Genomic DNA, 25,926 nt, shown 5'->3' on the forward strand with positions numbered 1-25,926 from the left:
TTGGCTGTTTATCTTCCTTGAAGTTTGAAAATCCCGCTGGCATATCATTGGCTAAGATAAGGCGCCTCCTCATTGGCTCATGGATTTGACAGGTGACTTTGCATTGTGGTTGTTGTAGTGAACATCTCTGCAGTTTGTTTGTTTTGTGTAACTTGTAAAATATTTTAAATGTATACTACTTATGTTTATATACCTTATCATGTATTGAAATGTTTCATATATGGAACATTATTCAATTCCATCCTACAAATTTCATTTCAGAGAAGGAGAGCCCGGTCACGTTAAGGTTACTGTAGCAACGGAGGTAAACTAAACGTGGTTTGCTTCCTCGGTTCGCTATCCAACTCAAACATGGCTGTTGTGGTGGATAAAGTAGCTATCTGCGTAGCCAGCGTTAGAAAAAGGACTACAGCTTGATTTTTTCAAGTACCTTTATGGATTAGAAATAACACCTGCTAATGGAACATCCGTGAATTTCTGTGCTCTGTGGGAAAAGGGTAAGCGCGACAGCGATAAATACTGTTCACCCCATATAACCTGAAACATTGGATACAACAATGACAGCAGGCAAATGGCTGTGAGGTAACATTATCCAACAAACTAACAGTAAGACTAACGTAAGGTCATCGAGTTCTGACTTCTGACATTTGGTCTTATTAAACTAAGTTTCAGACGTTAACCTCTTCGAGGCTTTTTCGTGAATTTTAAAATGAACATGGGCTCGACAAACTCCTACCCAGTCTCCTCTGTTACATTAGACTGCGCGAGTGATTAAAGTTTAAATAGTGTAGTGAATCCTTGCAGAGAGGGAGGCAGTTACCTCATTCTCAGTTGGCTCTATCCAATATCTCTTCTTCAAGTACTAGTGTGTGGGCACTTCAAACTTAGTTTTAAGAAGAATTGTTAGTTACAATGTCCATGTCCTAAATTATGTTCAACTGTATAACTCTGTGTCTCTCTTCAGCTTTTCCACCATGCCCTCATGTAGAATCTTTGCGACCTATTCTCCATGGCTTCTGGTGGCTCTTCACCCCGCGAGGGCCGCAAGAGAAAGAAGAAGAGCGATGGTAGCTTGAGAGGTAAAAGTGGGACCACAGATGAGTCACAGGCCCAGGCAGACATCGATAAGTTAACATCAGCAGGACACAGTGCACTGAAAAGAGGCGACTGTCTCGAAGCCCTGAACTGCTTCAAGAAGGCTTACAAAGCAGCAGTAGAGGTACAGAACATCATCATTATTTTTATATTATGCAGAAATGAAGGAAATAATAATCATTTCCGGATTTTTTTGTAATAGCCTAGTGTAAGTATTTGACTCCCCAGAAGATTACTTGAGCTTAGCTTAGACACATTCAAAATGTAAAGTGAGCATAGAATCTTACAGTAATGTATTCATGGAAATGTATTTAGTGCAGCCATCCTTGAATGAAAGTACTTCACCTCAAACCCAACAATTTATGCCTCACACGCCCTATTCAGATCAAGGAGACAAAAGTACATCGAGCATGTGCCTTCAACCTGGGTGCTGCTTACGTGGAGGCTGGCAAGCCTCAAAAAGGCCTGGACTTCCTGAGGAAAGCCCAGCCAGGTGAGAGGAGGGAGCGGGTGGCAGACCTCCAGTACAACCTGGGCGTGGCCCACGAGGCGTTGGAGGATCTGGCCCAGGCGGCAGGGCACTATCTCCAGGCCGCGCAGCTCTACCGCTCGCAGGGAGATGGGAGCAGCGAGGGGGACACCTGCATGAAGCTGGCTCGCTGCCACATCCGCATGAAGGTCATTCATCTTGTGCCTGGCTACACTTGCTCCAGGGCAGCTCTTGTCTCATTTATCTAGATTTACAACGTACACTTCTTTCTCGGTGATATATTTAATGTAAAGGTTTTGGTAAAGAGTGTGGTGGAGCCTTACATTTATGGAAATTGTTGAAAGATATAAATGTATAAGGACAGTTTATTCACAGCACACCCTTTTAGTCATCATCACAAGTGCATAGATGCCACATACCTCTAAAATATGACAGAAATGTTCTCGGCTGAATTCTACTCTAGAATATTTGTATTGATTGCTCCTCATTATCAGTTTAGCCTTTTGAACATTTGAGATGAGAATATTTTTAAATTGAGGAACAGGGATTGACGTGATGCATGAAATGAACTAAAAGAAATTCTCAAGCTGTGTCATCTAAATTGATTAACAGTCATTTCTGGAGTGCTTGCACTTCTTGATACTTTAGCCCACACATGATCACCCTTGCCTTACTGGTGCCCCATTCTCGCTGCTGAGCTGTACAGGCTCTCATCTGACCCCCCCCTCCTCCCCCAGGACTGGATTCAGGCCGCTGAGGTGTTCCAGAGGGCCGCAGAGAGCTACCGGGTGGCGGGCCGCCTGGACTCTGCAGCCGTGGCCCTGAAGCAGGCAAGCACCCACATGCTCCAGAGTGGGAGTTTCTCGTCTGAGGACGTCATCGGCGTGCTGTCTCAATGCCTGGAGCTCAGCGTGAGCCTCACAGACCAACACACACTTGGTGAGGCACCTCCAAGCTGAGCAAAATGAGCTGAATTCACGTATGTTATGTGGAATAGACGGGCTAATGTTTATGTGAAAATTAATGTTGGCTGTACATTTGGTACTTATTGTGCATTTGTGTACATTTGGTATTTATTTTCAAATCATGTTTAAAATCATTGCACTTTTAAAAAAACAGCTTTTTCTATATATTTTTCTCTAGCTGTTCTAGTTCTTACTTCTCACATTCTCCAAAAGCCTTTAACCCCAATCTGTCATTCATACTGACTTTTTTATATGGATCAATGATACTTGGCATAAATCCTAATCATATTTTCCTGACTTATCCACCTTTCCCAAAGCTGAACATTTATTGTCAAGTCAGGTTTTACGTTTGATCAATGAAGCTAAAAATTAAATTACCCTGTAATCTGCAGAGAGCATCATATTTAGATAAGGCAACTCAGCATTCAGCTGTATCTTTCCATTCCATTATATATTTGCCAAAGGGATGCACTTACTGAATTCATAATCAAAACATGTATAGAATACCTCCCGTTCAAAATATGGGAAGATTAATAATAAAAATATTGATAATATGTTATTATTAAGTAAATGCTATGAATAATGATAAGTACTGAGTAAAATAGCTTTGACAACTAAATCTTTCACGAGGTTCCTTACACAGCGTTGTCAGTGTTCTGTATGGTTATGTTATGTCTGGCTTGCTGTCTGCTTTCTGGACCACAGGGAAGCTGTACAATGAGCTTGGCCTGAGCTTCTCCCAGCTGAAGCTGTTTGGGGAGGCAGCTGAGTGCTATGAGCAGGCCCTGCCTCTGGTGCGGTCCAAACCACGCAGGCTCGCCGTGGTACTGCAGAACCTGGGTGCGGTCCACAACACTCTGGGTCAGTACCAACAAGCGTTGGACTACCACAGAGAGGCAGCAGCCTTGCATGGTAAGTCACCCACACAAGTCTACTACTGTATGGGTTGTAGGGAGTACGGTAACAGTTAACATTAACTTATGACTGCTTCAAAAGGTGATGATGCCAAAGACTGCAATACCGGTAAATGGCTCTGTACGTTGGTGTATATGTGTATTTTTCTAATAATCACCCCCTTGTTTCCTGATGGTGCTGCAAGGTAGCTGGCTCCAACCTCTGTACCAGTAATAGAATTGCCTGTAGATGTCACTGATTTGTCTGGTGGGCAGTTTGTTTTTAATGTAAATGGTGAGTGTAGACATAGTCGATCCCCAGGGATGAGCAGAAGCAGCTTACCACAGCACTTCTGTGAAATCTGCTGCTACAGTTAGCATTGCTGCAGAGCATGCTGTGGGCTCACCTTTGTAGTGCTACCACTACAGTTAGGTTGGGAGATTTTACTTTAATATGTATTATTTACATGATATACTGTAGTGGTTTTATCTTTTCAAACTCCTTAAAAACATTGAACACACGGTTGACTATTTGCATGTTTTTGGCTGTTTAATATAGCTACAGAATGCAACATTTACAGATGTACTGTGACCTTCAAAATGAGTGTATTTTTTTAACTGACTGAGTTTTGAAATACCCAGTGTATACTCAGGAGCTGAGTAGATGAGAGCGCTTTTGTGTTCCTCTCCAGGGTCCCAGGGTAGCCGTCGGGCTCAGGGCCGCTGCTTCAGTAACCTGGCCTTCGCTCTCACTCAGCTCGGAGAGCTGGAGGAGGCCGGCGAGAGCTACCTTCACGCTCTGCAGGCCTTCAAAGACACAGGTATGGGGTCACGCGTGAGGCGGTTTCTAATTAACAGCAGGGGGGCTGATGCTATCTGGATTAGCCTAGTCTTCAAAAGCCGATCCAAATGAGGACACATAAGAACATGTTTGATGTTATCTTGACTGGTCCGTTCTATGGTTACCTTGGCCAGCAGCTCAATCAAATTTGTTTGTAGGTTTGGTCTACTTGCTTTCAACTGAAAAATCGTGAGATCTGTTCCCAGCTTTAGTTTTATTTTTGGTTCATACTATAGCCTATAGTAGATAAAGCATGTTCCTGGCTGGTGTCTAGGGATGTAACGATATGCTCAACTCATGATTCGGTACGAGTCACAATACGCTTTTCTCACTGTTTTCATTCATAAACCCAGGGAAGCCAAATATCTGCCACACTGCTGACTTAAAGCTGGGCGGTGCACCCATTTCAGAATGTTCTCGTTCTGTCTAAACCAGCCATCAATATGAATAGGCCTACATACTGACGTCTGACATCAAACAAGTGAAATCAAAAGCAGATTACGGCCTATTATGTTTACAAACTGCATTGTGATTAATTTTTATCTCCATCGGTTGCAATCCTTACACATGAGTATTGATTTTTAGCCGATTCACGGTGCATCGTTACCTCCCTTCTGGTGTCTCAGCTGGCCCCAGAGGCGAGAGGTAACGCGACTAAATGGGCAGTAAACTTCTCAGCAGATCATTTTTTTCCTCCTGTTCTTCTCCCCAGAGGACCACATGGGGCAGTGGCAGGCTTGTGAGGGTTTGGGGGAAATACGACTTCAGCTCAGAGACCCTGACAAAGCCACGCTGTACTACAAACAAGCCCTGGGCATGCTATCCAAGTGTAAGGTGAGAAGCAATACCTTGATTCAGTCACATATTTATTATGGTAATATCCTACTGAGGAGATATTCTGCATAGTCTGGAGTTTGGAAAGACTGCCTGTGGATGCCTTGCAGGATGCTGATGGCTCGGTGCAGGAGCGGCTGGTCAATAAACTGAGCGAAGCCCTGCAGCTCCGACTCTCCGTCCAGCAGGTGAGCCGCCTCAGCTCTTCTCATGCTCTGCTGCGTGATGTGATGTCCTCTCCCTGCCCGCACTGTACTGTACGCTCCAATTTACGTGTGGCTGTGATGTCCTGGCTGCCTCATTCAGTTTCATCATCATCATTCACTTGCTATTGTGCCCCTTTAGAGGGGTCCTGTTCCAAGGCGAGCCAATCAGAATCGCAGTCTCCACGGCCAACCTCGAAGGTAACAAACAGTACCATACCCAGGGTTAAAATGGTGATGCTTTTCATAAATAAAAGGGGTCATCTTTCTTAGTCCTCTGCATAGGCATTATGTACTGGGGGGGGGGGGGGGGGGGGGTGATAAATCCATATGGCCGGCTCAAAGTGGCTCAGCATGTTGGGTTTGTCTCTGCAGAGTGACCCATCTGAATGGAGGGGAGTCTTTTCAGAGCCATCCACTCAGAAAAAATCAATCAAACAACCACAAAGCAGAGAATGGATTTCTGGGTAAGAATCACTCACAGCCTTCTGATCAACCATAGAGACGTTAATCATCATCAAGTGTCCACAGCAGACATGCCATTGCTGAACCTCTGACTGTATTCCAGTGGTGTAGGAGGGTTGTGAAGGTGGTTGCTTGTTATTATTCCCCAGTGGGAGCTGCGGCCTCGTCTTTGGGGGCAGGTGGAGAACAGCGGCCCCGTGGAGAGACAGCGATGCCGCACACACAGTCACACTCACATCCTGGACCACCTCTCACACAGCCGCCAGAACACCTGTCTGGGCCTCCAGAGACCAACAGGCAAGGACACACCAGCAGACACGCACGCACGCATGCACACAATTGTGTGCACAATAGATACATTCTTGTGTGTTTACATGGAGACACACATACTGATTATACAGTCAGACTTCTTTACTCTTAGTGCAAAAACACAAATAATATTTTGTCTTCAGTGTCAGTTGTTGATTGCTGATATTGTAATCTTTCGAGATTTATAAGCATGATACACACAAACACCATCCCATGTAGTGACTCACAACATCTCCGCGTCACCTCGCGCTATCTTCCCTCCCACTTAACTAGCTAACATTTACAGGGTGAACGTCCCCTAAGCCTGCCCTGGCGCAGATAAGAGGGATGATGGCCCACAAATATGCGGTACTCAATAGAGGGGGCATTAATGAGCTGGATAATGACCTTGGGAGCTCTGTTTGCCCTCCCACACTGCTGAGGAGCCATATACTGTATCTCTCCCATAGGGGACATTTGTTTTACCAGCCGGATAGAAAGATTAAAGCAGAACCCATGATTAGGGAGCCAATAGTAAAGACCTAACAGCACCTGGGCACAGTTTGCCTTGACATGTGTTCATATTCAGTTGCTGTTATCGTTTTAGTATTTAATAATGGCATTTTACCCAGCCGCAGCAGACGTTGATTGATTTGTGTTGATGTAGGGGTGTTGTGTCGTGAGTGGATTAATAGATGGGTGATGTCTGCTCTACAGCCGGGGATGCACTGTAACTCCGCTCTGCCCATGTGACAGGAATCTCAATAACACGTATGAGCAACCTGACGGTCAGAACCTGGACCAGCTCCGGTCGGACCCGCCCACAGATACGGAGCACAGTACGTTGCCAGACTTTCTATTATCTTATTGTTATTTATTATTTCTGTTAATTACAAGCTTGATATGGTTTTAGCTTTATGTGGTATTACATTCTGCTCTTAGGTGACCCCTTGCACGAAACAATCCAACAGACCACTACGGAGCAGAGCAAGTGAGGGTTTTTTTCTGTAGAACACATTCCATGCTTTTGTCTTTGTACAATTTCTTAAATGGATACCTGTGTATGTGTCTGCATGCACGTTTGTGTCCGTGTGTGCACGCATGTGTTTATATGTGTGTGTGTGTGTGTGTGTGTGTGTGTGTGTGTGTGTGTGTGTGTGTGTGTGTGTGTTTATATATCTGTGTGTGTGTATGTGTGTTTTCTAGGGAGCTGCCAGTGTCCCAGGGAGCAGATGTGACTGGTTTAAAAGAGACAGACTCTGGGAACAATGGGACCGCTGTGCCACCGCTCGTCAGATGGAAATCCAGATTTTGCACCATTATGTGAATGTTGCCCCGGGCATGGACAGTCTTTTTATTGTCTATTGTGGGGAGTAATTATTATTTATTTGTATGTTTATTTATTTATTTATCTTAATTGTGTATTTAGTTATGCACATGGTCTCCCGCAAATGGCGGTGGACAGGCATGCTAAATCATGGTTAATCCTCCAACATCGCTTCCAAAAAACACCTGTTTAAACATCTTGGATCGTCCAGATGCTTTTTCAACATTAACGTTATCCACAGATCATTCCTGTACACCAAGCTAGTTCCTGTGGGGTCGCTTTTCTAGACAAGTGTGCCGCACGTGGTGGCATTAAAGCCCTGATTTCAATCTGGTGTGATGACGTTATCAAAATCATGACTTATGGCTTGACTAATGGCCGAATTTGCCAGATGAGTTGCAGATGTCAGAGGAACCAAGAACGGTATTAATGTCATGCGTTGTTTCAATAAAATAGGCAGCACATCTGCGGTCAAACTAAAATGATGTAGCCATTCTCAAATTAGTTACATTAGTGGGTGAGATGTTCACATTTAGATACAGCCAAGTGTATAGCCACATTGATATCTGGATATGCTTTTATGTATTTCAGCTTTTAATATGCCCATTGGACAGTGTTGCCTCCTTGTTTTTCAGACTTGTTTGTCAGGGCACTTCTTTTTATTTCTTTATTTTTTGTTTGTTTTGTTTTCTTTGTTTGCTTGATGATATGCGCCATTGTATTGTATTTGACTTCAGAAAGAGAAAGCGCTTTAACATTACAAACAGTTTCTTTAATTTTAATTGAGTCCTTCAACGTGCATTGTTATCAGTTGTTTACTACAAAGGGTTCAATTTCCAGAAGTTAATTGTGTGTGCTGGGTTTTGGATGGAGCATTCGCTCCACTAACACTCACGAGAGCTTCAGCACTTGCAAGAGGACAGCTCCGCGGTGTGCTTCACAGCAGCGCTCTCTCGTCTCTGAAACCATGAAACCAAAGGAGTTGCCTATGCGCTACAGCTGATGCAGCTGGATGGGAAACCGCCTTGTGCGTATTGCACAGACACTAGCCTACCGAGCAGGAGAGCCGCAGCCTACGTGGAGAAGAAACGAGAACTGCGGTGGAATACCAGAGTCAGAGTTACCGGACGGAACAACAAGAGAGTTAAACATGTACGAGTTTTATATCTGGGACCATGGACGGAAATTATTAGCCGGGAACTTGCTTGACAGAACGTAGAGCTCACGGCGCATGAAAAGACTCACATTGCGGTGAAGTGTCATTGCATACCATGTGGAAATATCGAATTGATTTTTTTACTTCATGCAAAATGCTTTTTCATTCAGGAAAATAGTTTGGTTCCATTGATGATTTAGGCTACATGAAAAGACTTCAACAGAGAACAAGGTGGGGAATCAAATATGCTTTTAAATTTTCAGTGTAGGCAATGTGTTTGTTTAAAGATATCTGAACTATGTCTCACTTTTTGAAATAACACTGCTTTTTGTGTGAAAATGCGTCAAATGAATTTGAGTAGGCTAGGTTAACCATTTATGCACCACCAAAGCAGAACAAGGGTTTTACCGGTTTTTAATAATTCATAACTCCGCGTCACTGCTTTACAAGGTAAATTGCAGAGGTGGTTACCATTAGTGGTTACCATTAATCAATTGCGGTGTGCCAAGTCAAAAAAGGCAGCACATTTCCAGAAACTATATCGTGGGTAGGCTAAAGGTTACGTAAGAGCTAGAACTGCTTTTCTGGAAAGTTAACAGTGTTGCCGTTGTATTTCTGGTGATGAGTTCCCGACCAATGGGCGAAACCTGATTCCATTCGTGTCCTTCAGGCATCATCCAAGGTGCCTGAAGACGTAATTGCAGTGGTCAACCAAACGTAATGAGCCAGCTCCTCAACAGTTACCCAGAGCATTGCACTTAATCAGCAACCTCAGAGTCTATGCTGTTGCAGTCATTGCATCACTACTTTGGATCATGTTAAGTAGCCTTCATTGTACAATCTATCTTATCTAAAATATTCCTATGCACAAACACACAACACACGTGTTGCATAGAAAAGGTCTAAAAGCAAAAATAACTGACTTGAATTTACTGGCTTGAATGACTGTTGTTTGCTGTTTTCAGCAGTTGTGTTCTGTGGATCAATTTTGTCCAGGGTGCAGTTGAATGATAACCTAACCACTGATGATAAATGGATAATTTTTAAAAAAAAGATAGTGCCATCGTCAATTTTCAGACAGTAATATTTAGGCTATGTCAAATACGTACCTTGACTGAAAGTGGGTGCAAATGAAAGAATATGCTTAAAAGATAGGCATAAGTAATGATAATAAACCAAACCACTAAGGACTGCACCCTGAGTCTGAATTCTTGTTCATTCTTGTAAGCTCAAAGAGATGAGATGGATGACTCTATTGTGTGCACTGTGCAGTACACAACATGGTAATTCAATCAGGAGTGACTCATGCTGTAGGCCTTGAAGTATCTCAAAGTTCATCTCTCATGAAAAAAACTTTTTAGCAATAACACAGCTGCACAGTACAACAACGGGTTTCTAGCATTATCAAGTGCAAACATTAGATTACTTTATTTTCTGTACTTTAAAGTCAGTGTAATTTAAATGTAAGGACTAACTAACTGACAGAACCCAGACATAGGTTCATGGCTGACTTTGTAGCCTACTGAGCTGACACGGTAATGTTAGTGTTACAAGTGAAGCCTTTTCGTGGTGAAAGGACGTTAGGCCCTGATGAATCCATAACAGTGGGTCTCATTGGCAGTGTAATGGAAGGTGTCAGGCAGAGGACATACTGAGAGGCTTTTCATTTATCTCACAATGAGTTAAGGCTGAAGGACTGACACTGACAGGTAGTCAATTATAAATGACTCAGTCAAAACAGTGAGTAGGTCAGGGAGGTAGTAGCCTGGTTAGTACGCAGACCTTCTCAATTCTGATTGAGAGTGGGTCTGGAAAATGTTTGATTTATTGATTTATGACTTCCAGCAGGGGAGTACTAGCTGTGGAATTAGGCTTAAATTGGTGCTTTAAACTCTTACCACATTGTTTAAGAAGTGTAGCAAAAGGTTTTAAATGGAGTTGTATACTCAATTCCAAAGAAATACACATCCATTCCAGACTAGCGATTGCATTTGTGTGACCCTGACCTGCAGAGCAAATCTAAAATTTGCCAAAGGTTCGAATGGGTATTCCCAGACTAGGGATGTAGAGATCAAAGGTGAAAAACATTGATATTTTTAAGTGTCCTGTGTCTTTGCCTCTTCTGGTCATCGTAAAGTGTTTCCGTGACTGTGGGTGAAAAGGCTGCTGAATAGGAAACCACCCTTTGGTTCTTAATTATCTCATACTCATTAGTGTCAGACAATGGACACCGAAGGATGTGCTTACAGCCTAATCTTCCTGACTTTGTCACAGCAGCTCCCCTTTGTAGGTCAGAAGGGGGTTGAGTAAGACTTCCTAAGGGGGGACTCTCTTGATCCAGCCCTTCTTATTAAAGTATTCATGAGGAGATGGGTTGAAGAAACGCTTTTAGGGTGTTACCACGTACAATGGGATGAATCTCTAGCCTACACTAAGATTAACAGGAACCCTCTTTGTGAGGTCCATGTAATCTCTTCGTTTTTGGATTCAACATATCGAGATATTGGCATTTATGGAAAGCCACATGGCTAAGATAAACAGTTGCTCTCATACCATGAAATAAATCAGGCCAGCTCACAACATCTTTCTCCCTGGTTGGACTGTCACACATAAAGCTTGTCTACATATAAAGTCCATTAGCCTCCTACACACTGGATCCTCAGCACAGCAAATCTCCTGAGACTGTAACTGGATGCCGTCTCAGACAGTGATTAACCAGTGCTTGGATGACTCTAACTTTTCTCTTTGGCTAAGTGTAACGGGTGCTAGCTGGTTAGCTATGCTGTGTAACGTTAGTAAACCTCACTCCCCGACACTTCAAGAGCGCTGCTGGCATGAAAGCTAGTAGCCTGGGCTTTTAGCTGGATTGTTAGCGCGCTCGACTCCCGATCCGAGGTGCTGCTGTCTCGCGGGTTCGAGTCCGGGCGTGTGCAGGGCTGGACCGCGGTGGTTCCACACAACGCAGGTTACATAAGCACTACTCAAAACAGTTAATCAAAAAGCCTCTAAAATGTGACCTGGAAGCATTTTCATCGCTGGTTTTGCCACCAGTCTGGTACCTCAATTTCATCTCTAATATCAATAACCTTAATTACTTAAACCGAGACACTATTGTGCTAACTTTATTTGGTGTCCTTTTACAGTAATATGTGACTTGATATCCTCATGTATTACATTTCTCTGACAGAGAGAGCCTCCCTCACTGCAATGCTCAGACATCAATCATTTCTCATAATCTGCATAAAGTCATAGTCCTTAAATGACAGTTTTCAAATACTGTGTCTGTGTTACACAGGTCCTTTGTACATTGAAGTTTTTAAGAAGTAAGGTCAGACTTCTAGACTCTAGATAAGATGCTCTACTGAATTGGTTGTGTGCATTTTCACACACTTAAAGAAATGGCGGGCAGAGAGGCGAATGAGATATGAGACTTCATTCAGTTTAATTTAGTTTCTCAAGCAGAGAGCTCACCAGGATGAAAGCCTCTTCATTAACCTCAGACTTATCTTCCCCCCCCCCACATCTGGGTACAGCGTCTGAAGGGTTGAGAGAGAGAGAAAGAGAGAGTGAGAGAGAGAGAGAGAGAGAGAGAGAGAGAGAGCGCACACTACAGATGTCTGGCAGCGGCTCACCCCCGACCCTGACTCCCGGAGAGGAGCCGGTGCGCTACGTGTCCATCTCCAACTCCAGCACCTCCCAACTGCCCCCTCTGTCCGAGTGGGAGACGCCCACCTTCACCCGGGCGGCCCAGTTCCGCGTGGGTGCCACCCTGGTCCTCTTCCTGTTCGCCGCCGTCAGCAACCTGGCGCTGCTGGTCAGCGTGGCGCGCGGGCGCGGCCGGCGTCTGGCCTCGCACCTGCGCCCGCTCATCATGAGCCTGGCGGCGGCCGACCTCATGATGACCTTCGTGGTGATGCCGCTGGACATGGCGTGGAACGTGACGGTGCAGTGGCACGCGGGCGACGCCATGTGCAAGCTGCTCTGCTTCCTCAAGCTCTTCGCCATGCAGGCCTCGGCCTTCATCCTGGTGGTCATCAGCCTGGACCGCCACCACGCCATCCTGCACCCGCTGGACTCGCTCAACGCCCACCGGCGCAACAGGAGGATGCTGGGGCTGGCCTGGGGCCTCAGCCTGCTGCTGGCCTCTCCACAGGTGGGTACCGGGCAGCTTTCACCACAGTCAAGTCAAGTCAAGTCAAGTCAAGTCAAGTTTATTTATATAGCGCATTTCATACACAGAGGTCATTCAATGTGCTTTACATAAACAAAAACGAACAGTAATAGCAGATAAAGGCATAGATGGGCAAAAAGTCATTTAAAAAAAGAAAATCATAACATGGGGCCTCAGCCTGCATCGTTATTTGCTGGATAAACAAATAGTGTGCGTGCGACAGAGGAAAAGTGCTTTAGTGTTGCTTTAAAGGATGGGCAATACAGTCTTTTAGGACTGGTCATAATAGACCTATTGGCCTCTCCATGTCTGACACAGATATGACTGTGAGCTGTGAAGGTAGTGGCCAATTATTCTGTTTTGTTGTTTGACATTCAGACCAGTTTTGCTTCAGTTGAGTTGCTTGTGTCTCCTGTGCTAATGCAGGATGTACAGTACACCTTCTTCTCATCACACTATGAGCATGTAGGATCTTGAAGATTAGGACAGAGTGACACAGATGAGGACACACTGCATGGCTAGGAACTTATATTTCTAAGGTATATTAGCGAAAGGAGAGAGCAGAGACCCAGCCTGGTCTTAAACCCGGGTCTCCAGGGTACTAACCCTGCAGCTCGACTGCAACAGGAGAGGCCCGTGGTTATGGCAGTCAGAGTGCATGCTCAACTGTAGTGTATTCCGTCACATATATTATTAATATTATATTATTATAAGCTCAGTACTTAATTGAAGAAGTATAGCAGCATCAGTCATTTTGTCATAGCAGCTGGGTGAGATGATAGAGAAAACAGGGTCTAACGTTGAGTTTGGGGAGTCCATCCATGCACTGTCACAGGAATCCATGGCTAAGGAAGGTCTACGCAGTGGCAGTTCATTCAGGTTACGGAAAGCACTTGTGGAACCCGCCGTAGAGTCTGTATGTGGATGGACTGGTATGGACATTGCCAAGGCCAGGTTTTCAGCTCCCCTGGGAGGGAGTGAGTGACTGCACCTACCAGTCTGTCTGTGGGAGCATGCAGTGAAAGGCAGCACCTTGGGGGGCTTTGTCCCCCTCCAGTGTGACGGCTGGGAGTCTATTTAAAAGCTGAGGAATTCCTAGAGCAGTCAGAACGGCTGGCTGGTCACCGTCATCTATGGAAGCGGTGGTGCGTGCATTTTGATCACAAATAGACACCATGCCATGTTGTTACTCCCTGAAGATGTGTACACAGACTTAGTGTCTCATTCTTCATACAGTAAGTGGCGCAGAATGAATTGGATCATTGACCTGACTGTGATGGGAGAGTGTAATAGACTGTTCAATGCTCCCACTGGAGATGAATGTGTTTGCCATCGGAGGTGCACACTAAGGAACATTTTTAAGTAAATGCTAATCTATCTGACTTGACAGGTTTAATAGATGAATACAGTGTAAAAGACTTCATGTTTTACAGATTTTGCTCATTTTCAGGTCTGTTTTGTGTTTATCTCATCTATCGTATTACCAGTAGGAGGGTAATTGATAACGCATGACAAAGAGTGCAGAAATGCCAGCGGTCAAAGAGTCGCTCTGTGATTCCGCAGTGGCGGACAGGTGCTGTAACCTGGAATCTTGTGAAGGTCACGGCATGCCACCTCCGCTACAAAAATACTCCTCGTTATTTACGACTAACCTCCCTCCGCAAACACTGACAGTCGGTCTCCGTTGTGACATCCACCGGGTTCCTGTGTCTGCACGGTTAACTGAGTCCCCGTCGTCGGGCTGAGGAGAATGGCAGTGCGCTGTTCACCTGATGCCGCTAATGCAGTGCCAGGCTTTGTGTTGAGGTCTCCTGGGCTTTATGTGAGCTGGAAAAACAAGTCTGAAAAGCATTCAAGGAGATTTATCACTGAAGATGGAAAAAGATGAAAGGAAAGGCTCAGAAATGGCCCATCAAAATCTTTTTTTAACCCATTCAGGAATGAGTTGGTCCATTCTGGCTTTTAGTAAACAAGTGAAGTAAACAAATCCTCTTAATATGCAGTAATGTCATGTTGCCAGTAATATTATTTATTGCTTCGCATCATTATAGCAAATGGCATTTTTGAACAAATGATGCATGTGTGTTTGTTCTACAGAATTCTGCGATTCAACCATGAGTTTCTATCATATCTGATAATAAACCAGTGGCAATGAATACTTTGTGATCACTCTCTCCCATAAAACATACAATGCCTAGAGATTTCTTATTTGGTGACGGTTATTGGCTGACGTCAAAGGGGCCCTTAAAACCACAACCCCCGCCCTGCGTGAGAACAATTTACGAGCCCTTAGAGACAAATGATCTTCATTCATTGACTAGGACGCAGCCAAGGAGGTTTACGTTGGTTGTGTGTGTGCGCCTCATATCTACACCTGGTGGGTGGGTTGGTGGCGGTGGGTGATTCACTAAGAGTGTCAAGCCTCAGGCAGTTCCACCCGTAATGTAATACTCAGAGTGGAGGTGGTGATCGGGGAGCGCATGGCAGGAGGCATGTACTGTAATAGCCTACTATACTCCCAACACTGCCTCACACAGTCATGGACCACCGACCACGTGACGGTGACTCCAATGCAGCAAGATAGGGAGCAATATGGAAGGAAGGGAGGAAGCAAAGATGGACAGATTCCTAGGTTGTCCTGGAAACCGTATCCCTACGTCATCGTCCCCGTCGTCCTCATCGGATTTGGATTAAGGCCTCAGAGAGATAATACAAACAGTGGGGCTCGTCAGCCAATTCCAATTCTAAAAACCTTAAGAGCTTTATGCCATTCATCAAAAATTTTGTTTTTAAGACAATTTTTAAGACATATTGAAAATATTTTTTTGCTTCAGAGCTTTCCTTTCTGCCAAAGTATACACAAGCCACCATATCTTCTGAGTTCTACTATGCATGATATTGGCACCAAAATGCATTTGGTTGGTTCAACAGCAGATGGATAGATTTGCAGATGGCATTCCCCACTCTTATTGTTTGACTAACCCTTTGGTTCCTCCTTTCTTCCCAGCTGTTCATCTTCCGAGCCATCAAGGCCGAGAAGGTGGACTTCACCCAGTGTGTGACACATGGCAGTTTCCAGGAGCGATGGCAAGAGACCGTCTATAACATGTTCCACTTTGTCACACTCTATGTCATACCCCTCTTGGTCATGAGCTTCTGCTACACCCGCATCCTCATCGAGATCAATCAGCAGCTCCACAGAAACAAAGGTAAATATCCCTCAGCAGGTGAATACACCACAAACCAAATTTACCATATTTAGATGTTAAATATAAATTAATGTGGGGAGTGCTGTGGCGCAACAGGCTACAGCACTCATACCATGTACGGGTCCGAGTGCCCACGCAGTTCAAGTCTGACCTGCGGTCGTTTCCTGATCCCACCCCATCTCTCTCTCCCACTTGCTTCCTGCCACTCTCTTCACTGTCCTATGAATAAAGGCAAATAAGCCCAAAAAATTAACGTTAAAAAAATATATATAAATAATGTGGGGAGCTGTGAGTGGAAGCATCTCTACCAAGTTTGGGTCCAAGTGCCCACAGGGATGAACCCACCCCATGGTCATTTCCCAATCCCCATACCTATCTCTCTCTCCCAATCCACATACCTATCTCTCTCTCTCCCAATCCACATACCTATTTCTCTCTCTCTCCCAATCCCCATACCTCTCTCTCTCCAACTGTCATCCTGTCACTATCAGTTGTCCTGCCTACATAAAGGGGAAAAAAATACTATTGATTAATCATTGTTTTTGAGATGAATGTCTCTGTTGTTGTTAGTATTTGTGGCCCATCCATTTGATTGACTGATGTTCCCTTTCAGGAGGCGAGTCATGCCTGAGACGCAGTGGGACGGACATGATCCCCAAGGCCAGGATGAAGACGCTGAAAATGACCATCATCATCGTCATGTCGTTTGTGGTGTGCTGGACGCCCTACTACCTGCTGGGCATCTGGTACTGGTTCCAGCCCAAGATGCTGCAGGACATCCCCGAGTACGTCCACCACGCTCTCTTCGTCTTCGGGAACCTCAACACCTGCTGCGACCCGATCATCTACGGCCTGTACACACCCTCCTTCCGCGCCGACCTGGCCAGGTGTCTGCGCTGCTGCTGCCGTCGACGTCCCGACGCCTCTCCTCACTCGCTGGACCGCCTGTCCGCCCGACAAGGGCCCCACAGCGGGGAGCAGGAGTCGGACGTGCCCAGTGTGAAATGCCGGGAGTAGATTTGCCCCTTCAGAATTATGGCAGTTGTAACAGAATTTCCAAAAGGAGAGATTCTTACCCGTGGTTTGGTTTCTCCAATGGAGAAATGTAGAGGATCAGTCTAAACATTGTAGGCTATCACCCAAGTGAAAGGTTCAGCACACTGTCCTTTAATTGTATAGACCCTTTTCATTTGTTCCCAGAGGGTTCCCGGTTGACACATTCTAAACCAACTTACTGTAGATACTTTGAAGTGAAAATAAATTACTGACCTTAGCGTAATGCTCGACAAAATGTCTGCTTTAATTCTTGTTTTTTATTTTTGTTTGTCCCCTAGTAATCATTAGCTCAATGTTGCATTCTGTGCCACCGGAAATGCCTTAGGGATGCACACAGTTGAAAAGGTCAATAAAAGACTCTAAATGTGATGGCCTAAACAGTTGCACAAACTGAGGTGGATACACGGGAGAATGAATGGGCAAAATGCATACAGTGCCTATAATAAGTACCCCCCCCCCCCCCCCCCCGATTCGAATTGATTTGGCCTTTTGTTCATAACACTTTACAAAAGTCCCCTCTTCAATGTCAAAGTGAATGCAGATTTCTACAAAGTAATGTTAACACACACACACATACACACACACACACACGCAGACAGAGAGAGAGAGAGACCTGAGTGCAGTGAAGGTGTATATTATAGTATACTGTAGCAATATCAGTATTTCTGGCTACAATTCCACCATGAAGACAAAAGAACACCCTAAACTACTCAAATACATATGGTAATTGAAAAGCATAAGTGAGGAAGTGGATAAAAAAAAAAATCAAGATACTGAACATACCCTGGAGTTCAGTGAAATCCATCGTTAAGAAATGCAAGGAAAATGGCAAATGTGTAAATCTGTCAGAGCAGTCCGTCACCACAAACTGAGTGACTGTTCAACAATAATGCTGCTGGGGGAGGCCACCACCAAGGCACCTGTGACAACTCTGAAGGAGTTGAAAGCTTCAGCAGCTGAGATGGGAGAAACTCTGTGAAAATACTACAACTATTGCCTGAGTTCTTCACCAGTCAAAGCTCTATGGGCGAGTGGCAAAGCGCATATTAAATCTTGAATAAAGTTCACCCAAAGACATGTGAAAGACTCTAAGGTCAAATGGGAGAAGGTTCTTTGGTCTGATGAGACCAACTTTTTGGCCATCAGACTAGATGCTATATGTGGCGGACACACTGCACATCATGTTGTGGGGATGGTTCACAACAGCAGGTCCTGGAAGGCTTGTAAAAGTAAAGGTAAAATTCAGCAAAATAAAATATATGAAAATCCTGGAGGACAAACTGACTGTAAAAGAACTACGACTTAGGACAAGAGTTACTTTCCAGCAAGACAATGAGCTGAAGCATAAAGCGAAAAACTACACAGAAATGGCGTAAAGACAACAAGGTGAATGTCCTGGAGTGGCCGAGTTAAAGGCCAGGCCTGAGTCCAATAGAAAATCTGTGGCTGGACTTAAAAGGGGCTGTTCACACCCGACCCAATTTATGCAATTGCTTATTTTGCATTATATATTTTTAATTATTTAACATTACTTTGTAAAACTCTCTCACTTTGACATTAAAGGGGGCAGGGGGTTGTAAATTACTTTTTTTTTTATAGACACTGTATATCCAGTGGAAAAATTGGTCATACTGTGGGTCATACTCCATGCCAAAATCTAAAATTCTGCTGCACTGCATTGGAGTCGTTACACTGTGTCAAGCTATTCAGGTGGTCTGTGGGTGGTACTGTATTTGTAGTCAAGTTTGAAGCTCCATTTCATTCACAACACTTGCATGGATGTACTGTATAGGATCTGTTAACTGTTTCTACATGTAGCATTTTGTGCACCTGCATACAGGAGTGCACCAACTGCTCTGTTTCAGTGTTTATTACATCATAATGTGATCAGAATGTTACAGATCCTCACACCAGATGCGAACTTTAGGAAGGATCTTTGTTTTCACTCATTCACGTCTATGTTTTGCCTTTTGGTGGGTTATACCAGGGCCTGTTAAACTAAAGTATCCTTGGTTAACCTCTGGTAGATGGTTAGCTGAAGATAAATTGATTTCCCCTCACTTCAGGGACAGAGTCATTTTTATTCTTTAAGACAAGAAACATGTGTGAGCTACATAATGTAGTTTCTCTGTTCGTCTGGGCCTGCTGCCTTCTGCCGAGGAAAGAGGAGAGTATGACTTTATAATTTAGAGAGCAGCTGTGTGCTCATGTTGTTCTTGTAAAACATCACATCAAAGGCTATTGTGAATCCACTTGAAGCAATTACAGTTGACCTCAGTTATCAGCCTTACACTGACTGACAAAGCACATTGATTTATCGACCAATAGACTCCATACCATTGATTGATGGTTGGCTTCTCCTTGTTCATATTATTGTGAGACTTGAAGGATATTGGTATTTAGACCAAGGCTTAGATTTGATGAAAATCCAATCTCTCCAAACTCAGATGTACAAACCTCACCTGTGTTTTCATGCAATGCATGTTGAATACTGACATGCCGAAGATGTATTTTTGTTTAAGAATGAGTTATACAGCATATGCACATGTTTTATATTTCAACATATGGTTTTCCTTTCTTGAATGGAATTGAATATTTTTGTTGCTGTAGGTCACTAAAGAAGATACAGTTGAAGTCCAAATAAATCAATGCTGAATTCACCCGTAGCCACTGAATCTATTTATCTGTTTTGATTCAATCTATACATTTAGCTATCAGTGGACTGTTCTTCACTCACTCATGCACTCATTCATTCATTCAGCAGCCATGTTTGAGGCAATATAAATTCCCTTAGAATAAACGCTTCACTATTCCAGATTTTTAGTTCACCCCCATCGCCATTATTTTCATCCTGCTTTGAGTGCCACCTTGTTTAAAGCCTTGCTTTCTCTCACCATCATGCATTCATGGGCTTTTCCAAATCCTTCTCGTGGAGGCATCGTTCTGAGTCTCTTAGCTGCCATGAGAGATTGATCCTGCAGCAGAGCAGAGCTGACAGAGACGGCAAAAGTAAACACAGCGGAGGACAGAGCAGCCCGTCTGATGGATGGGCCTTGAGTGGGAGGTCTCCGTTATTCTCTTCTCCGTTATTAAAGATATCTCTCTCTTTCTCCCTCTCTCTTTTGCTCTCTCATTCTTTCTCCCTCTCTCCCTCTCAGTTTCTCTCTCTCTCTCTCCCTCCCTCCCTCTTTCTGTCTCTTCCTCCTCTTTCTCTCACACAGCCCTGACACAGGCCCTAAAATATCACTGTATAAATGACCTGATAAATCTTCTGCATCTGAAAATAGAGCTGAGCGAGTGAGACTGGCGGGGGTGGGGGGGGGGGGAGTGGGCTGGGGGCTGGAATCATTGAATCTAGTGGCTGCTTAGGAGGCTATTAGTAACAGGTGGGGGTGGAGGATACGTTGCATCTGACAGGCAGTTCAGGAGAGGGTTTATGGTGCCGCCATTGCTTCAATCAAGCCAGGACAGGACAACAGAGAGGCCCATAACCTGTGTCTTATCAGCTGAAGAGCCCGTAATAGTTTCTCATCGGAGCCCGGCGTGTCGGCCTTATCGCTCTTCTCTCCCCGCCAGGAAGCGAAGCCACAGGAGTGATGCTAATTCAAAGCACAGGTGGTGCACTTGTTCTCTTCCTCTTCTTCTTTATCATCACTTCTTTCTCTCTCTCTCTCTCTCTCTCTCTCTCTCTCTCTCTCTCTTTACATCACATTTTAATGGCTCTTGCCCTATTCAGCCTTCATGCTTTCTCTCTTTCCTTTCAGCTCCTCCACCTCTTCTTCTTTCTCTTCTTTTCTCTCTTGTGTTCTTTCCATCTCTCTGCTCATTGAGCAATCACGCTAATGATCTGATACTTCAAACATTACAAGCAAAGCAGCGGCTCCCTCAAGGAAAACATATTTACAAAAACAAACCGCTCTCTTGAGTTAGCCGTCCCTGACTAGAAGCCGTGAAGAGGATCTCAGGTTACTAAAACCCCCTGATAATTGAAGCACACAACATACCTGACTTTAAACCAGTGTCACACTGGACATGCCGACCCTCGTCTACTGCTCAGGAGGGCGCCTTATTAAAAGGCCTTTTATGAGTCCTCTGTGTGAACATGTGTCAGGAGGACGAGGAGGAGAGAAGCCTCAGAGTGCTCCACAGCGTGACACCCACGGAGAGAGGAGAGGGTGGATGTGGTGCGCCAGGGGACGGGCGCCGCTGGGTGTTGCTGATTACAGAGCTCAACTGCATCAGATGGAGGAGATGGAGAGTGAAGCAGCAAGCTGTGCAGGAGAGGGGCGGGGGTTGGGGGGCGGGGGTAGGGGGGGTAGGGTTGGGGTAGGGTGGGGGATGGGGTGGTGAGGAGAAGAGGAGAGGAGAGCCGGGAGACTCCCCTGCGTGTAATGAGACCCGAAGATGCAAATGAGAGGCATAACATGCAGGCTGCTTCTCATAACAAGCATATAGATGCACTCATTCATATAAACACTCCTGGTATGTACACATACACACACACATACACACAAACACACACATACACACACACACACACACACACACACACACACACACACACACACACACACATACACTCACACACACACACACACACACACAGACACACACACACACACACACACACACACACACACACACACACACACACACACACACACACACACACTCACACAGAGGACTGTTAGTGGCATGGAAGGGTAACACATGTCACAAGTAGGGTGAACATCAGCTCACAGAATCCACATCTGGAACATCAGCATCCTGACAACTCACGGTTGCTTGATAGGCAACTTACTGTAGAATGTTAAGACAGTTTAACAAAAAGGTAGAACAGAGCCATCTTTTCTGACTCAATTGAAATGTAATTTTAACTGACCATGTTGCTAATCATTAGCTACATATGTATTTGTGCCATTTTGACACTGAAAAGACTGGATATGCTTAGGGTGAATTTTATAGATGAATAAAAATGTATTGGTAGCATTACTTATTATAAAGTTGACATGTACGTTTTGAGGAGGCCTTGCACTCAGAGCTTGTAAGTAAGTCTTTTGGTCTGAAGTGGCTGCTAGAGCTCGGAGGACTTTAATATGTAATTCCACTTTTTGAGGTCGCTCACTTCAATAATTCATGCTTAATGATTAGCATGAGAACCACATTATCTATGTATCAAAATGCATCTCTCTGACCCAAGAGCGCCTCTCACAAAATAAGTGACACACTTTCAACACACCCTTCCGACACTTCAGAAGTGCAGCATCAACCTCTGCCAAATACAGAACTTGGAATAAATGACAGACAGTGCTTAAAGCCACTGATGTGAAGTGATTAGCAGCATTTAATAGTTGTATGCATAATAGTTTTACGGAGTGATTATTTGCACCCGGGTGTAAATAGTGGAATGGAGGCATTTTCTTATTTGCACCCAAACCGGAAATGCGTGCTATCCAACATAGCGGGACCATCTTGGCAGGAGATGGCCTACCTAAATCTAACAAGTTAGGATTATTAAAACTATATTTGAGATGGGAAAGTGGTGCTAAATTTCCACAAACTTTATTCAGTGAACGGGTAAAGCCGTCCGTTTGCAAGCACAATCAAGAAACACGATCTTTTTGTTTTGTTTACCGTTACCTAGCAACCCCAACAAGTGAGTCAATAATTAGTATTCTCCCCTTCTTCTTCGACGGGGCGCAGTACAGCGGTAATGTGACTGATTTACCATGCTCGAGGTGCTGGGTTCAAATCTCAGATTAATTTTTTTTTTTTTTTGCCTGCCAAAGTACGCACCATGACTTCTTTTTTCTTAGATGACGTTACCTCGCGGCAAATAAGAGTTTGTGCTTTTTGAACCTGTCAAAGATTTACTGGTTTTATTTCAGTTATGAGTAGAGTTAAGTAGAAGTAGGCTTCAGTAGTTGTTAGAAAGGTTGTGTTTTGACTTTGAGCCCCCAACGCTGCCTGGAAGGCGCTTAGGCGTGGGTTAAGGTTAAGGTTAGGGTTAAGGTTAGGTTAAGGTTAGGGTTAAGGTTAGGTTAAGGTTAGGGTTAAGGTTAGGAGTAGGATTAAGTGTTTTTAAGTCAACAGTGGCAGCGCTGCCTGGAAGACAACTCAGAAAACAACTCTTTAAAGTAGCTTGTCTTTGATGAAGCTACCACATGACCACTCATTACCCTAATATTTGTATAATCACTTCCAAGTAACCCAGACATGGCAAAACAGCTAAAAACTGTTCAAAACTATTAGGCCTAGCCTACTGTAGAGCTGGTAAATACACAGGCCTATTGACAGAGAACATGGATGTTAGACATCGGGTGTAAATAGTATTGTTGATTATTACACTATTTACACCCGGGTGTAAATAGTAATGTTGATTATTACACTATTTACACCCGGGTGTAAATAGTAATGTTGATTATTACACTATTTACACCCGGGTGTAAATAGTAATGTTGATTATTTGCACCCGGGTGTAAATAGTAATGTTCATTATTTACACCCGGGTGCAAATAGTCTCTGCCATAGTTTTATCATAATAATGGATCATTATTGTCATGTTACTTTGTGTGACCTTAGCTGGTAATCCTAAGACTACTCACAAGCAGCTTTCAAGATCAGTCATTAGTTAGTTCATCAGGTGCTGTTTGTGATTTATTTGCACTACTCACAGGGCTTTTTTTGACTAAAATAGATTCCCAGGAAACGTCATTATTACCTCCTCACATCAGCGTGTCAGCTTTATGGATAAATAGTGAGTTGTTAAGCACTGGGCCATGACACTTCACATGAGGTGTATCAGTCATGACAGACATTCTGACAAGCCAGCAGCATTGCTCATAGAGGTCAGTGAGCTACTGTATGTGCCACAGCAAGACCATACAAACATGTTTTATGTAAGAAACAAACTGACCCATCAATGTGGATGCTTCAGTCACCACACACACACACACACACACACACACACACGACAGGCTCTGTGTTGTATGAAACTATTATTGCCCATGACTATGTGAGGCAAGACAAGGCAAGGCAAGGCAAGGCAAGGCAAGGCAAGACAAGGCAAGACAACCTGATTAGCTATTAATTACCTCTATCCCTGGCTGGCTTGTAGCTGATTAAACAGACAGGATGTTGAGGGCTGTATAGGATGGAGGTGTTGGCGGTGGCTATTTAACTCATCTCTGTGGATGAGGGCGAGCAGGGGGTCTTCTACCAGCTGTGCTGCTGAGACAAGCAGATACCTCTCCATCTGTGCTCTTCTGGGTAACAGCAACTGCCCAGCTCACGGGTAGAACACACACTGGATCACTCATGCATCCCACACTTAGGTCGTTTCCAGCACACAGTGGTACATGCACAGTACATGACAAACAAGTAGATGCACAGATGGATGGAGTGAACATTCAATGCGTGTACAGGGTGGAGAAGTATAGATGCAGAGATGGATGAGAAGCAGGATGGATGGAGAGAACATTCAATGCGTGTACAGGATGGAGACGTACGTAGGTGCACAGATGGATGGGCAGAGAGATGGATGGAGCGGCAGGAGGGAAGACAGAGGGAGACGTCAGACAGACGGAGGGGTGACATTCATCACCATCATGACATCTGTTGGTGTACCAGCACACACTCTCAAAAATAGGGGTACTGTTGGGGTACATTTTCGTTCTTTCAAGTACAATTTTGACCCTGTACCTTGTATTGGTACTAATAGGTACCATTTCGGGTACATAAATAATGTACCTTTTCACCAAGGGACCATATTGTACCTATGGGTACAAAAAGCCCATGGACTGTCACTCAGAAGTTGATAGGGGAGGAGATTCGGGAGCAACCGTTATTTTTTCGTCTCACTCAAAGTAATGGAGGAGCAGTTTTCAGCAGAGGAGCTTGGTGTGGGGAAACGTGCTGTGGTGCTGGCATAATCTTTATGGAACAGGAGGCAACGCTATTCAGAGGTAAGATGTAGTTGCAATTTATCGAAATTCAGTTTGTAAATGTTGAACACTGTTAACGGAATCAAATTGTTCGCTTAAAGGCTAACATATTAGCATTCGCTAGCTACGTAGCCCATGTCATGTTAGCTATATTCAGATATTTTGAAACGGTGTTCAAACGCCTTCAGTAATGCATGAGGTAAGGTATAGTTGCAATTTATCGAAATTCGGGTTTGTAAATATTGAATACTGTTAACTGAGTCAAATTGTTGGCATAATAGGCTGACATTAGCATTCGCTAGCAACGTAGCCTATGTTAGCTATGAATATTTTTAAACGGTGTTCAAACGCCTTCGGTAATGCATGACTATCATGATAGATGTTAAGGAAAGGTATTTTGTGTGTGTTTTATCACTGTTTCCCATTTTAATGTGAAGTTAGTGAATACTGTTGAGTCAAATTGGCTTAAAGGCTAACATTAGCACTCGCTAGTAACCTAACCTTATGAACCAACCTTATGAAACGTTCTGCTAGCTGCTAACGTTAATCCCTCTCACACAGATAACCACCAAGGCAGATTGTTGGCGTGTGGAAGTAGGCCTAGCAGCTACTTCTACTCAGAGTGATAGAGAAAACTATGGCTCTGCTTTTACTGAAGGAATGGCTACGTAAGTAACACAACTTGGTCGTTTTTCTTAGTGTATTGATAGTATTTTTCTTATTGATGTTAAATACACATAGAAATGAAAATAATACAGACACTTTTTAGATTGTTTAGTTTGTCCAGGAGAAATTATTGCTTAGGGTCATCTTGTGCTGTTTCATTGTGTCATTTAAAAAAAAAAATTATATTAATGTATTGCATATGCCATTTCTCTCTCAAACGCATAGCGGAGCGGGCAGCTTTATGAATATAAGGTGAAAAGGATGTATGGAAAAGTTTTGGGAGAGTCAGACAGTCCACGGAACTTGCAATGACTTAGCAATGAT

At 44.1% G+C, this 25,926-nt stretch overlaps 2 protein-coding genes across 2 annotated transcripts; both read left to right on the plus strand.

Annotated features, from left to right (window-relative positions):
• The first annotated feature begins 358 nt into the window (after window positions 1-358).
• LOC134082027 (tetratricopeptide repeat protein 24) lies at window positions 359-7,842 on the plus strand. The gene is made up of 14 exons (XM_062537655.1): window positions 359-497; window positions 965-1,219; window positions 1,480-1,773; window positions 2,323-2,524; window positions 3,256-3,462; window positions 4,136-4,264; window positions 4,997-5,118; window positions 5,229-5,306; window positions 5,464-5,522; window positions 5,697-5,788; window positions 5,936-6,083; window positions 6,831-6,913; window positions 7,017-7,065; window positions 7,281-7,842. The coding sequence occupies exons 2-14, from the start codon at window positions 1,010-1,012 to the stop codon at window positions 7,399-7,401; spliced, it is 1,794 nt and encodes a 597-aa protein (XP_062393639.1). The 5' UTR covers window positions 359-497; window positions 965-1,009; the 3' UTR covers window positions 7,402-7,842.
• A 4,328-nt stretch (window positions 7,843-12,170) lies between these two features.
• Window positions 12,171-16,954, plus strand: LOC134082028 (gonadotropin-releasing hormone II receptor-like). The gene is made up of 3 exons (XM_062537657.1): window positions 12,171-12,710; window positions 15,736-15,937; window positions 16,551-16,954. The coding sequence occupies exons 1-3, from the start codon at window positions 12,171-12,173 to the stop codon at window positions 16,952-16,954; spliced, it is 1,146 nt and encodes a 381-aa protein (XP_062393641.1).
• The last annotated feature ends 8,972 nt before the right edge of the window (window positions 16,955-25,926 follow it).

Source organism: Sardina pilchardus, chromosome 6 (assembly GCF_963854185.1).
Source record: "Sardina pilchardus chromosome 6, fSarPil1.1, whole genome shotgun sequence".
NCBI lineage: Eukaryota > Metazoa > Chordata > Actinopteri > Clupeiformes > Clupeidae > Sardina > Sardina pilchardus.